The sequence below is a fragment of the Myripristis murdjan genome, chromosome 5, assembly GCF_902150065.1.
Source record: "Myripristis murdjan chromosome 5, fMyrMur1.1, whole genome shotgun sequence".
Classification (NCBI taxonomy): domain Eukaryota; kingdom Metazoa; phylum Chordata; class Actinopteri; order Holocentriformes; family Holocentridae; genus Myripristis; species Myripristis murdjan.
In genome coordinates, this window is record NC_043984.1 from 3,950,977 (window position 1) to 3,964,295 (window position 13,319).

Consider the following 13,319-nt stretch of genomic DNA (forward strand, 5'->3'; position numbering starts at 1 on the left):
TTCGACCAATAAAACCTTCACAAATCTTTGAACATCCTCTCCCATCCACCTCATCCCTTCAAATGAAACGGTTTCTCTGCCAAACTGGTATGAATGAGCCTTCCTTGCACCATGTCCCGCCCAAACATCCTGTTTCAACATGGAAATACATCACATCAAGAGAGTCCATGCAGGCGGGGAACCAAATTGCCCCTCTGGGACAAATGCCACCACAGCTCTTCTTCAAGGATGGGATGTGTCATCCAGAGTGGGAAAAGCGAATCTTTACCTCACACATGTAAGCAAAGGGAGCACTGCAAAAAACAATCTGACAGAGGAATGTAAAACTTCACATGTTCACAAACACTGGCAGTCAAAGTAACAATCATGGAAATCAGCAGTGATTTTTTTTTTTTAAATACCTTTTTGTCTTTAATGTATTTACAAGCTTTTAATTTGCTCTGTATGTCTGAAGTATTACAAGCACTTCATGTTCAGCAACCCTGCTTTTTAAACTTGCATTTTGCTCATCTCAATTGAATGGATCTATTTGTTCGTCGGTGGTGTTTGTTTCAAGTTCAGTTGAGAGTTCTTTTGTGGATTGATTTGCATTGCTTCTTGAATGCATACTTCTCCCTCTCGTGAGGTGTATGTACATATCACATGGAGCAAGCCAAAGCTGAGGGAACACTTCCAGGTTATTCAGCGATAACCTCTGACCTCGAGGACAACGTCATACAAGGACAACGTTAATAGTTCCTGTGCATCCACTCATTATCTCTGCTTCCCCTTCATCCCAAAATAACTTTGTTTTTACCCTGTTTTCAACCCACCATTTTGGAATCCAGGGAAGCTATTTATTTCACAATTATTATTTTGTTATAATTAATAATAGTTATTTCTATTGTCATCAATGTTCTCATTGTGAGCATCTGCAAATGTTAAATAAACTTCCGTATTTGCAGTCCTTAAAAAAATAATAAATTAAAGAGTCCAGAACCTATGTATCTTTTAAGTCTCTTCTTAAAAAGTAACAAAAGAAAAGTAAGTTAAAATTTAAAACAAAAATATTTTCTATGTATAATACAGGTATTTAGTGCTTCCGCCGTTGGAATCCAAACTCAAAATGGCGGCATGTTTCAGAACCGTACCGCAGAAAAAAATTCCAGCCGTAAACATGTCGTCCTGCCCATGCGCATTTTGAGTGTGTCTGTTTGTTTGTTCTGCTGTGAGGATGCAGTTCTTCTACGTCGTGGTCTGGGCTGGCAGCGGCAGCCGCAGACTCCCTTGTCAATTGTCTTCCGACTCCTCCTCGGCCTCGCGCAGCCAGGTGAAGAAGGCTGTGACCGACTTGAGGGCTACGCCCTTGCCCTGCTGCTCCGCGGGGTCCTTGCTCATCTCCCACTTGTAGAAAGCATCCTCCGAGATGACGTCCTCGTCATACAGACAGTCAAAGAACATCCGGAGAAGGTCTGACGGGAGAGAAAGGAGGAGAGGAAGAGGGAGTAATGCAGTTGTGAACTTGTTTGGTTTGATAGCTATTCATAGAGGAAGCGTGAACTGAAAGAGGCTTGAACATGTCATAGGCATTTGTCCAAAAAAGTTTTCCTGTGAGGTCAAATGTGAGCTGTTGTGTTTCAAATCAGCCTTGACAAAGCTGTGGATTTTTTGGCTAAGCACACAGAGAATTTATTGGGTTTCTACTTCCACCTACCCTGAACAATGTGTTTCATCAGGGAGGGAGAAAGGCCAAAAATGAGTGGTTGCTGAATATGGAGCTCTTGGAGTCAACATTCAAGCACAAAGAGACTCCTACTAATCATTTGGTACCATTAAAGGCAGAATGAGTAGGATTTCCCTCAGAAACAATGTACAGACTCATACAAAAAGAATCCCTCTCAATCATCACTTCTGAGCCACTAGCAGTGTGTGTTGCTCTGTGTGTCTGCAGTAGGCCCTGCCCTCTGCCTGGATTTGATTTGTTTTGCTGAGCTTGGGACTCTATTGGGTGTTGGCCACTGGGCAGCGGCTGTGTAGCTTCCAGCCAATCACAGCACGCAGTGCCAGATTGATAGCACCACGTCCAATAGGAAGCTATGAAAACCGTGGATGTGGACTGCGGAAAAAAGCAAATCTAGTGAGGAGAAACACCAAGTGGACAAAGCTCATTCCACGAGAATGAATTTGGGGTCGGCTTTCACCGGGGAGGAGGGGCCAACTTTAAATGTTGTCTTCACAAATAACAAATCCTGCTCATTCTGCTTTAAAAAGTTGCACTGGTGGGTGGGTCTTAATAACTGTCCATCTTTTTCCACTACAATAGGGGACCGACCATCTTCCAGGTTTTTTATTCTGTACAAACGAAAAAGCCTGGGAACAAGGTTTGGGTCAAATAATACTTTGAAATACTTTTTTTCTGACTGAAATGCCAGGTGAGTGGGGTTTGCCACAAAGGACACTACAATGAACAACACTATACAGTGCCATAACGTTAAGATGGCTGCAGTGAAAACAGTGTCATTTTTTTTTCTTTTTTTTTTTTTTTTAAGCCTCATGATATTTTTGTATTCTTTTCAGATAGATAACTTTTTTTTCTTCATCTTTTTATTTCACAATAATTCCGCAACAAAAAATGTCCGCTCTGATACAACATCAGTAACAGTAATTTGTACAATTTCTTTCTTTTTTTTTTTTTTTTACCCACATTATTTCCTACCCTCCCCATTACTCCCTAGGGATACCAAACAGAAGAGGAAAATAAGTAAATAAATAAATAACAAATACAAAATCAAACAAACAGTGTCATTTTTGGTGACTGACAATGCTATCTGAGCTGTCCTGATTCGGTAAGCCACACCCATCTGGTATTCCAGGCAGTTTAATACAATTGAAATAAACGGAGGTTTCTGCTTCTCGACCGACCCTTTCAGCCATTTTGACATGAAATAGCAGAGCAGGCTCAGGTGGTACTGACCACATCAGTTAAAGGTCCAGGTGCAAACTGTGCCAGGGCCCTGCAGTTCATGCTGCCTCACTGGAAAAACTCTGCTACACTGACATGTTACAAAACCTTCACCAATGCCATTAATAACACCTGTGTTCAGCTGCTATGTCATGTCAAAATTTCTGCTGTGAAAAAGGTCCATGACAAGTGAACTAGGGCTTTTGAACAGTCACATGGACTCATCCAGCAAGATTAGAAATTCTGGCAGTGTGGGGAGTGAAAAACAAATCCGACTCCAGTCCCTGTAACTTTAGCATCATGGACATGTCAGCACTCTTTGATGTAATTATCTTCTCTGGTTTTCGTTCCAGATAATAACACATTGGGAAATAGCTGAAGATTGTGGTTTGCTCTCAGCTCATTTCATTAAGCAAAGCTTTCCAAGCATGAGGAACTGCTGACTATCAGATGTTTATCTCCATGTCCTTACACATGTCATTTCCTGTAGTTAATAGTTCAGATTACATTCTCGCTCCTGACCAACTGCACCGTATTTCTACCAAAGGAGTGCCATCACTGTCACTTAGTCTGGGTGTGTTTTTTTGTTCCAACGAGTTTGAGTGGCATCATTCTCACCTCCCCAAACAAACCAAACTAAGAAGGAAACGCTCCAGTGCTCAGTTAAATTGCTCCCAACATGTTTGGTGACAGCACATCCCAACAATTATTTGCAACCACAGTTTGACTTGCCCCTGACAGGAAATTAAGACAATGAAATCTGGCAGCCTGAAATGTTTTGGCTTCAATATTGCAGGTAGGCATGCAGTATGATGCAGCACTTACTTGGAGGCTGATCTAGGGTAACGATCAGCGCCTGAAGTGCATAAAGTGCTTGCAGCTGTCGCTCAGTGTCTGAGTTAAGGTACTTGAGTAATACAGGCAATCTCCTCTGGATGATGGCTGTGTCCACTCGACAGGTGGTGCTCTCATCTGTGCAGGAAGGGAGAGGCAGAACAAGTGCGTGGTGAGCTGCTCTGCTCTGGCATGGCATAAATATTGCAATCAGTGGAGCAATTCTAGCAGAATGGGCTAAGTCTCTCTTCCAGGCGGTGGAGTGCTCACCTTTCACTGCTGCCTTACACACAGCTGTCATCAAAGCCCTCAGGAATGGAGACGAGCTCATCTGAGATTCATCTAGATTTGCCTGCGAGGTGGAACATAGTGATGGAGGACAAAACACACACAATTTGTCAATTTCACATGGCTGAGCACATCTTGGCAGGTATTGCACTGCACTAAAAAAACAACAATCACTTTAAAAAAAAATAAAATAAAACACACAAAAAAACAAGTACTGAAACAAAACAGGATTTTGTGCTACTGCATGTCTAATCTAAGGGAACTGGAACCACAGACTAAGTGGCACCCCCTACAAAAATCCCCTTCAAAGTGTTTCATAGAGCATAAAATAGATTTTAATAGATGTCACTTTTATCTTTTAAACTCTTATTATTCTGACAGAAATGGGTAGTTACATGGCATGCACTTGTGAATCTGTTGTTACTTGATGCATTTCTGTGCCTATAACCTTGTAGTGCTTTCTAGGCACTTAGGGGGTTGGTATGCACCACTGGATGGAGTGAAACTCCATCCAATTAAACATGTTAAACCAAAGTGCAGTGGCAGCACAGTGTCATTTGTATGTATGTATGAGTATGTGCAGCACACCAGTTTCCAGACAGATAATGACCATTTGACTTCTACCGTACGAAGCACAGTGTTTTCCTTTTCCCACCTGACAGTTTGTAAGTGAGTGGTCTGCATAGCAAACAGCTTTACAAAGAAATTCAAAGCCTGGCCCTTGTAAGCTGCATATACACAGTTTTTGGGGAATGACTACAATATATTATGAATGAGAGTGAATGTCACTGTGTATGGTACTTGGCATGTATTCCATTTTGGAAACAAATCCTCACCCACTCACATTTTCAACTAATCAAAAGATGGAGGATGGGTGTAGCAAGTGTGCAACTGGTGTCGCTAAACATTTCATTCTCAAGCAGTAGACATCTATGTTGGATTTCTGCTTTGAGCTAGCTTACTTGTTCTTTTGTAAAAATCTTACTATCATAAACTGTGTGTGAGCCCAGTCAGTGTAACTGAAATTCCTGTGTCACTGATGAAAGTCAATAACATTCATTCATTTCTTACTGCCCTTTAAATTCTGGCCACTGGCCCAGTGATTTTGGGCATCCAGGCAGGCTGAATGATTTGTCTCAGTGAAATATGTGCACACGTGTCTCATCCCGTACCTCTACCCAGTCAAAGATCTGCTCATCACTGGCCATATCCTCCAGGAGAAGTCTCTCAAGCTGGAGGCTCAGCTCGTCAGGAGACAGGATCCGTTTGGACAGAGCCGCCTCGGGGCTGGAGGAGTCTGACACAGTGAACTGGAGATTCTGTTGGAGCAAACAAGACGACCGGGGGGGGGGGGATGAATGATTAGAGGAGGCAACATTGGAAGTAAAGAAGATGCCATGCAGAATTGGGTTACAAGAACAGCAGGAGGAAGTGAAAGAGCAATAAAGGGCTGGTTAGCTGGTCTTAATCTAATGTTTGGAGAAGCGGAGTCGGGCATTGGATATCCAACAGCTTCAACAGAGCTGCTAAGTGGCCACAAGCAAAAGCATGTGGTTTTCCTTCCTCTGTAACTACATAAATCTGTGTGACTTTGGAACTTTTCCCACAATGTCAGTACTTCTTGATTTGAGCAGACAATTCTGTCACCAACCTGTTGTGAGATGAAAGCCTGGACGTCTTCTCCCTCTGGTAGGAAGTCACTCCAGCTGAGGCCAGATTCCCTCCACAAAACACCCACTTTCCTATGGCTCTGGAGAGCAGACAAGATAAGACAACATCAGACTCACTTTTACAAAACAGGCTCATCACAAGAGCAACAAAAAACAAATGCATATAAGCACAAAGAAAAATCACACCACAAAATTTAACATAAAAGGCCGTAATGTGTGTTTTGATATGGGATACATCTCCACTCGTTAAGTGTACGTGTGAGCCTGCACAAGGACCAGAGTGCAGGGGCAGAAATGAACAGATGCTTGGCCAAAAAAAGCAACCATAAGGTGCACATTTTCTTCAGCTGTAAAACATGTAGACACAAGTGACTGCTGTCTCTCATGGAACACTGTGGGTCATTTGTGAAAGCCTAAAGGCTGGGGTTTCTTTCTGGTGCATTCAGTGTGAGAGAGAGAGAGGTCTGAAGCAAAAACAACCAATTACGCAGCCTGAAGCAGCAGAAAATGTTGGCACGACATAGCCAACAGCAGAGGAAAATGCCAAGCCCACACAAAGCACTGTGCCAACAAAAAATAAAACGGCCAACATTGTGAAAAGTGCAGTTGAGGGGTGGAAGATGGACAGGTTGAGGACAGAGTGGGGAGAAAATGGCACAATCTTTTTCTGTAAAGCCTGCCACCAGTTTCCAGGAGATGATCTTTGTGGTAAAACTGAGTGGTTATTTGCAATTAGCTATACATATGTTATTACCTCATAGTGGCCCTAAATAGGACCAAACAAAAACATAAAAAAATGTATTTTGTGCTCTGCTGTGGAGCTCTTTCAGTCCCCCTCCACTCAAAAATGTGTTTTCTTAAGTTTATGTCTGCTAAAATGTCTGACCTGAAGTCTACCTGCTTCATGATGAGAAGATATGCATGCAGGAGGGAGAGAAGTTTGAAGAACAGTTAATGAAGGTGTTGCTTACCATTTGTTTGCATAGTATGTGCAGTATTTCAGAAAATAAGATCCCAGCTCTTCCAACAGGAAGCAAAGGTTTGCTTAATTCACTGCGAACAAATGGAGGAGACAGAAATTAAATGTGAGTCGGCCTGACAGTTTCATTTCATACATAGCTTGGTGTGCACAGAGCTCACAGCAGGAGACAGAGAGGAGAGCAAACAACAACAAATACTGACTGCACATCAAATACACATAATCAGACGACTGAGAAAGCCACAGGAGGGGAGAAAGCCTGAGAAACAGGCATTAAATGAGTTCACAGCCTGGGTTCGGGACTCTCTGCTATTTATTCCACACTGTTTACTGAAAGTGAATTTGACTTTCATTTGTTGATACTATGCTAAACCTAACCTCCAGGACTACGGACCAACCGATGGCATTTTTCTTTTTAAATACTTACTACAAACCTTGCACAAAAGTTACTCCATACTCTAAATGATCTCTCTACCTACTGTTAGTCCACCGTATTATGTGTTGTGGACCAAGTAAACTGGCTCTGACCCTGGCGCTGCCTGCTACTGGCTGCTTGTTATGTCATGTTTATTTAAAGTTGCTCTGGATCACAGCATCCGTTCAAAGTGTGTGGTGCAGACGTCCCAGTACCTAAAGAGCTCTCTCATAGAGAAGCCCCCTTCCCTCAGCACAGGGTTGAGCAGCTCAGCCAGGTACAGCCAGATGTGGGGAATGTCGATGGCCATGTCATCCGCTTGCTCCAGGGTGTCCACAAACCTGGCAACACATAAAGACATAGTGCTGCGTAAGGATACCATTAGTGCTCAAAGGGTATTTTACCTCACTCAGTTTTTAAACTATGAAAACTATGACTAAAAGTATTGTCAGCAACACTTTTTCCCAAGTTGAAAACTAAACAAAAATGAACCTTTGTTAACAAAAACTACGACTAAATATAATGATATTTTCGTCAACGCATACAAAACAGAAAAAAAGCCAGAAACAGACGAATGATAAGAAGATATATGGGCAAATAAAACTTTTTATATGAAGCACACTATAAGCAAAAGCTACATACAAAATATAAGAAGCTGTACTGAGGAATGTAGAACAATCTATGTATAAAGGGCACCAACAAATAACTTCATGAGGAAATATGAGAAATGATTCAGTAGATTTAGATTAAAACTTGTTTTCATATACTAAATCGCTCAAGATTTTGTCAACATAAACTTGACTAAAACTAAAAATACGACTGACTAAAATGTGATGAAAACTAAAATGCATTTTAGACAAAAGACTAAAACAAACTAAATCAAAATTAACACTCAAACATCCGCTCCCTACCATATTTCCAAATTACTTTTCTATGGAGCAGCTCCAACCTTTATACCTACTGTCATTACAAGTTTGAGTTCTCTGGTTTTGTTGGAAAGCTGATCATCAAGTATTGATAGTATTGATTGGACTGCCCTAGACCCTAGGAATAAGCTACGCGAAGTACAAAACTGTAGAATTGTGGTTCCTTGTTAAAGTGACAGCGAATAGAAGCTTCAATAGAGGAATGAAGGGCAATGAGGTCCTATTGTCTTATCTTTCACACACACACACACAAGGACTAAAATGTCAGCAGAAAAAAAAAACACTTTTTAGAAATGGTTGTCTGATTCTGATGGGTCATTTATGAAGCAGAGAATGGAATTCCCCTTCTGATTAAGCAGAGACAGACACTGGATAGGATTTCCAAACATTTTTCTAAATACAGGGGGCCCTATCTTGTGCCAGACTCCCTAAACCCGCTATTTGCGGATTTAGGATTTAGGAAGAGGCGTTCCCCCGTAAAAGTTGCTATCTTGTGCACCTCCTGCTATCCGCAAAACACCTCCGCTACCCGCTATATTATGCATAGGCGTGTTTTGGGCGTTACGCCAGTTAAACCAATCAGTGTGCCAGGTGCCATTGCCTTTAAGGGCAGGATGCGCTATCCTAAATCCTAAATCCTAAACCCGCGATGGAGAGAGGGAGGTAGATTTTCTCAGGGGTTCTACTGAGGCTAAAGCAAGTTGGCTTTATATACATATTATATATTTTATTATAGGCGAGTTAATTCGGGAGGTGGAGCCACATGTGTCCAAGTGGACGTGTCACAAGGTTGTACTGATTGAGTAAAATCCCCGGGTCACACCACACACACACAAGAGGCAGAGGTGGAACTATGTGTAAACTAATTTATTGACAAGGTAGATTGGGCAAATAAAATATTAAAAATAAAAATATAGCACAGCTGCTGGCTTATGATAAAACAATAAAACGTGCTGGCGTAAGTGTCCAATTAAAGCAGTCTTTCCTCTAAACAGTCTATATGAGTAATATACTCAGTCCATTCCGGCAGCGTCCCGGTATCAGTCCGACCGTGTGCGTGGCGAGGCTCCGTCGGGGCGCGCATTGAAGCCGCCTGGGCGCGCTCTCGTAACAGCCCAAACTTTAGGGATAGCGGATAGCGGGTGGTCAGGACCACCTGCTATCCGCTATCCCTAAAGTGTGTGCACAAGATAGCAACTTTAGGGAAAGCGCATGAAACACGCCCACGAACACACCTCCAGGCGCAAATGACGGAGTCGGCATAACGGATAGCGGGTAGCGGGTGGCGCAAGATACCGTTTAGGGATAGCGGAAGCTCCTAAATCCGCAATTTGCGGGTAGCGGGTAGTGGCAGCGGATAGCGGGTGGCACAAGATAGGGCCCAGGGTGTCCACAAAGTCTCTTTACAATTTAAAAAATCTATTATAAAAGCAATTGATGAGATATGTTAATCAGATTTGTTACTCAGTGGTTATCAAAGTTTTTAATCGCACTGCATTTGTGTATTTCAGCAAAAGATCACTGATGCCATTGCCACCATTGATGAGGCTCTGCTACAGCAAACATGGCAAGATATCCAGTACCGTCTTGATGTGCTTTGTGCAACTAATGTTCCCCATATAGAGGTGTATTAAATGAGGCAAAAAACTTCAATATCTACTCCTCATTTTGTAATAATTTCCACAGATTTGTCTGTTCATTTGCTTTTGTAATAAATTTGTTAAATTGTAAAGAGACTTTATGGACACCCTGTATAATCCCTTAATTTCTTGTGTGGACAGACAGGTCAACAGTTGGGTTTTACCACTTCTACAAACTTTTATAGACTGTTTAATTACAAAAATTTGAACAGCTAGGAAATGGTAAATGTTCAAGTTTCTATACTTTTCAAAACCAAGGATGCAAACACGTCCACTGTCAAAGATGTGACAGAAGATGTATAAAAGCTTAAGGTCCTAGATAAAATTCAAAACATTTTTTGCTTCTAAGGAATGTCCTGAGGGTCTAACACCAAAGTGCGCAGAAGAAGAACCTTTGACAAACAGGCTGTTGCACTTTTGTCAGCCTCTTTGTATGTGCAGCAGAGACCTCCCACCATGTTCAAGAGTTTGTGTTTAAAAGCCTATTTGTAGTAAATCTTTCATCAGAATATATCAAATACAAACTTTTTAGGTCACGTTAATGTCACTACAAAATCATTCTAAGGGTAACTTTGGTTCAAAGGATGAATGGTTAAAAGAAAATGAGGAGAAAAGGATGGAGGGAAAATGCATGAAGTGCACAACTTTCATGAACACTTTCAAGTCATTGCATTGAACCATGGAATTGTATTTCAATGACTACTCCTGCCTTACGTGAACACAAGAAAGTTCACAAAGTTTATATGAACAGACAGCCACATTGACAAAAGGCGGGTGGGCAAACTCCTGGTCCAAAGACAGCCCAAACCATTTGCACACTATTTCTTACATGTTTCACCTACAGTGACACATTTCAGGATCAAAATGGCCAATACTGCTGAAAGATAAGATGACATTTTTCTGGCAGGCCAAGAGCCCACAGTAGAAGAACGAAGAACTAACCCTTTGTAGAACTGGCTTTTGGGCAGGATTCCCTGCTGCACCAACTGGAAGAGGAGCTGGCCCATGTGGTCCCGTGTGATCTGACTGCGCTCCAGGGTGGACTCCACCCCCACGCGCACAAAGATGTGGAGATGAGAGGGCAGGTCCAGTTCGTCCACACACTGGACAGCTTCCTGCAGAAAACAGGCAGAGAATATTCACAAGATTGGGTAACTTGGCAACTAAAGTGTTCATTTCAGTATAATAAATAACTGCAGCTTGTACACGGCTACATGGGAAGGAATTCAATCGTAAAAGTACTGTTGTTTTTATTATTATAGTAATCAAAGAACAGTAAAATAACCTATAAAGTTCTCTAAGTGTACACACTGAAGATAGTCGCCTGGGCACGTTTATAGCAGAAGTAAAAAAAAAAAGAAAAGGTCATTACAAAATCATTTATAGGAATAAAATCTATTTGCATTTCAGATATGAAAGCTCATCTTCATGCACCCAAAAACACATTTGGACACTAGGTCATAAGCCCTGAGTTTCATCTGCTGCAGGATTGCCTTTTAACTGCTGTACCTTGTAATCGTTAATGTGCAGGAACTCGTCAATAATGGACTTCGATTTCCTCTCCATCTCCTCCTCAGAGACGGCAGGTCTGTCCGGGGTCTGGGCCACAGGCTCAGGTTTCACTGTCAATGGGAAACAACAGTTACAACAGCACTCTATTATGTCCCTGTGTGTGGTATGATCTACATCTGGCTTTCTGCACCGGCCAGATTTTTTTTTTTTTTTTTTTGTCCAATGCCATTCTCCTGCTGTGATTATTTTCCCACGCAAACACCAACCTACTCTATTCTTCATTCAGTGAAACATCCTCAAGATGGATATAAAAGCTTTGTCCACTGATGATTCATGACCACACCAAGTCCTCCTGAAATAAGATTGAATGGAAAACATGTTGTGCTTTCCTTATGACACAAATAAATGATCTACTCATGCACATTTAATGAGGTTTCCCAATATGTCAAACCAGGTCCTGCAGATACCTCATTTTCCTGCCCACATGGCATGAGACAACCCACGACTGTCAGGCCATACAGCACCCATTGAAAACCAAACAAGTAGTGTGTATTAGTTTAACTAGAATATCTTCAAGATAATAATGTTTTATGTTTTGAATGAAGCAAAACCTGAGGCTAATGAAGCAAGCTAAACACCCAGGTAGATGTGCACAATGAATAAACAGTCATATACTGCATTTTTTGCTTCCATAATTAATAATCATGTAATTCAGCGATGACGCAGTGCTTCTTATATTTTCAATGCCCCTCAAATTTCCAGTGTGATAAATCAATGTGCAATATGGACCCATGTGATCAAGACGACAGCTGAGATGGAGAAGTAGGCAGCTCTGGTGTGAAGAGTCGAACATTATAGAGACAGAGCACAAGTAAGTGCCATCCATGCCAGAGGAGAAAACGTTGCTCTCCATTGATCTTGTATTGTCTGACCCTGTCTCCGTGCAAATTCAGTTGATCAGCAAGCTTGAAAACAATTCTTAAAGGCTGCTGTGTGGCAGGACACACCAAAAACAAGGTCAAGACTCCAGAATGAAGTTTTTATAAGATTCCAAAGAGAAAAAACAAGTCTTTGAGCAATAAGATGTGAAACGCCGGGGGGAAACTGTAGGACACCGACACCGGTATGTTCCCCTCTGCAGCGGCATTTTGTCAATGGTAAGACAAATATTCAACCTGTCAGTCAGTTTTTCACTTTACACTATGTTGTAAAGTAAATAATCTTTAGAATATACAACCTATGCTGTATTATGGATAAATTTATATTCATAAATTAGCTTAATTACACATTGCCTGATGTTAGTTTGACAGGAACACCTAGCTAACTCACCCCAAGTCATTATCTATCTATCTATCTATCTATCTATCTATCTATCTATCTATCTATCATTTTAGTTTCAGGTTTCGTTTCTTTCAACAATATTGAGGTTTTCTAAATCCCTTTTCCTTTTTGTTGGAGACCGGTTGCCAAAATAACATGCTGAAACTAGCTAGCCACAGGTATTTTGATAGTTTAAGACTTAGTTGCATTGATTGGCACAGATCATTCTCCACAGTCTTATCATGGATGTCTTGTTTTAGATCCAAAAATAGGTTATTCTCTACCACTTGGAGATACTTTGGTTTTTAACCAGATAATTATAAGCAGATACAGACTCGATGCTAATTTTCCCTGAGGGTTGAGGGTGCACCCAAAACTATTTAAGCAGCAATTGCATATAATTGTTGAAACTGTGAAATGTCATTTCAAGTATGCAAGAATTCTGACACCTATCAAAATCTTAAAAACAACACATTCCAAAAATCAAGAAAATTTCAGTGGGAGCAGTTTCTATTGTTTACATGTGCAGTGTTGTGCCTCTGTCTGTGCAGAGCTGAATCCCTCACCAGGCTCTCTGACTCTGTTGCGCTCAGTCTCCGTTTTGTCCTCTGTGACGCTGGGTCTCCGGGGCTCGGCGCCCTCTCGCTCCCTGTCTCTGCGGGTCTCCTCAGGGATTTGGCTCTCAAGCAGCTCCTTGGAACTGCCTCCCCTGATGAAAGGCCCGGGCCGTGACGACGGGGCGGAGCTCAGCGGCTTCTCGCTGCGTTCTCTCCCTGCACTGCTGCGACTGGTGG

The 13,319-nt window shown here is 41.8% G+C and overlaps 1 protein-coding gene across 3 annotated transcripts in view; it reads right to left on the minus strand.

The window, feature by feature from the left end:
* Positions 1-100: 100 nt before the first annotated feature.
* eif4g3a (eukaryotic translation initiation factor 4 gamma, 3a) overlaps positions 101-13,319 on the minus strand; it is a 67,997-nt gene continuing 54,778 nt past the window's right edge. For all 3 annotated transcript variants that reach the window (XM_030052304.1, XM_030052303.1, XM_030052302.1), the window contains exons 25-34: positions 13,092-13,312; positions 11,203-11,315; positions 10,636-10,808; positions 7,343-7,468; positions 6,705-6,786; positions 5,715-5,813; positions 5,236-5,382; positions 4,046-4,127; positions 3,767-3,913; positions 101-1,451 (exon numbers count right to left, since the gene is read on the minus strand). In XM_030052304.1, the coding sequence (XP_029908164.1) occupies positions 1,270-1,451; positions 3,767-3,913; positions 4,046-4,127; positions 5,236-5,382; positions 5,715-5,813; positions 6,705-6,786; positions 7,343-7,468; positions 10,636-10,808; positions 11,203-11,315; positions 13,092-13,312 (1,372 nt within the window). In that variant the 3' untranslated portion in view covers positions 101-1,269. The remainder of the gene's footprint in view (positions 1,452-3,766; positions 3,914-4,045; positions 4,128-5,235; positions 5,383-5,714; positions 5,814-6,704; positions 6,787-7,342; positions 7,469-10,635; positions 10,809-11,202; positions 11,316-13,091; positions 13,313-13,319) is intronic.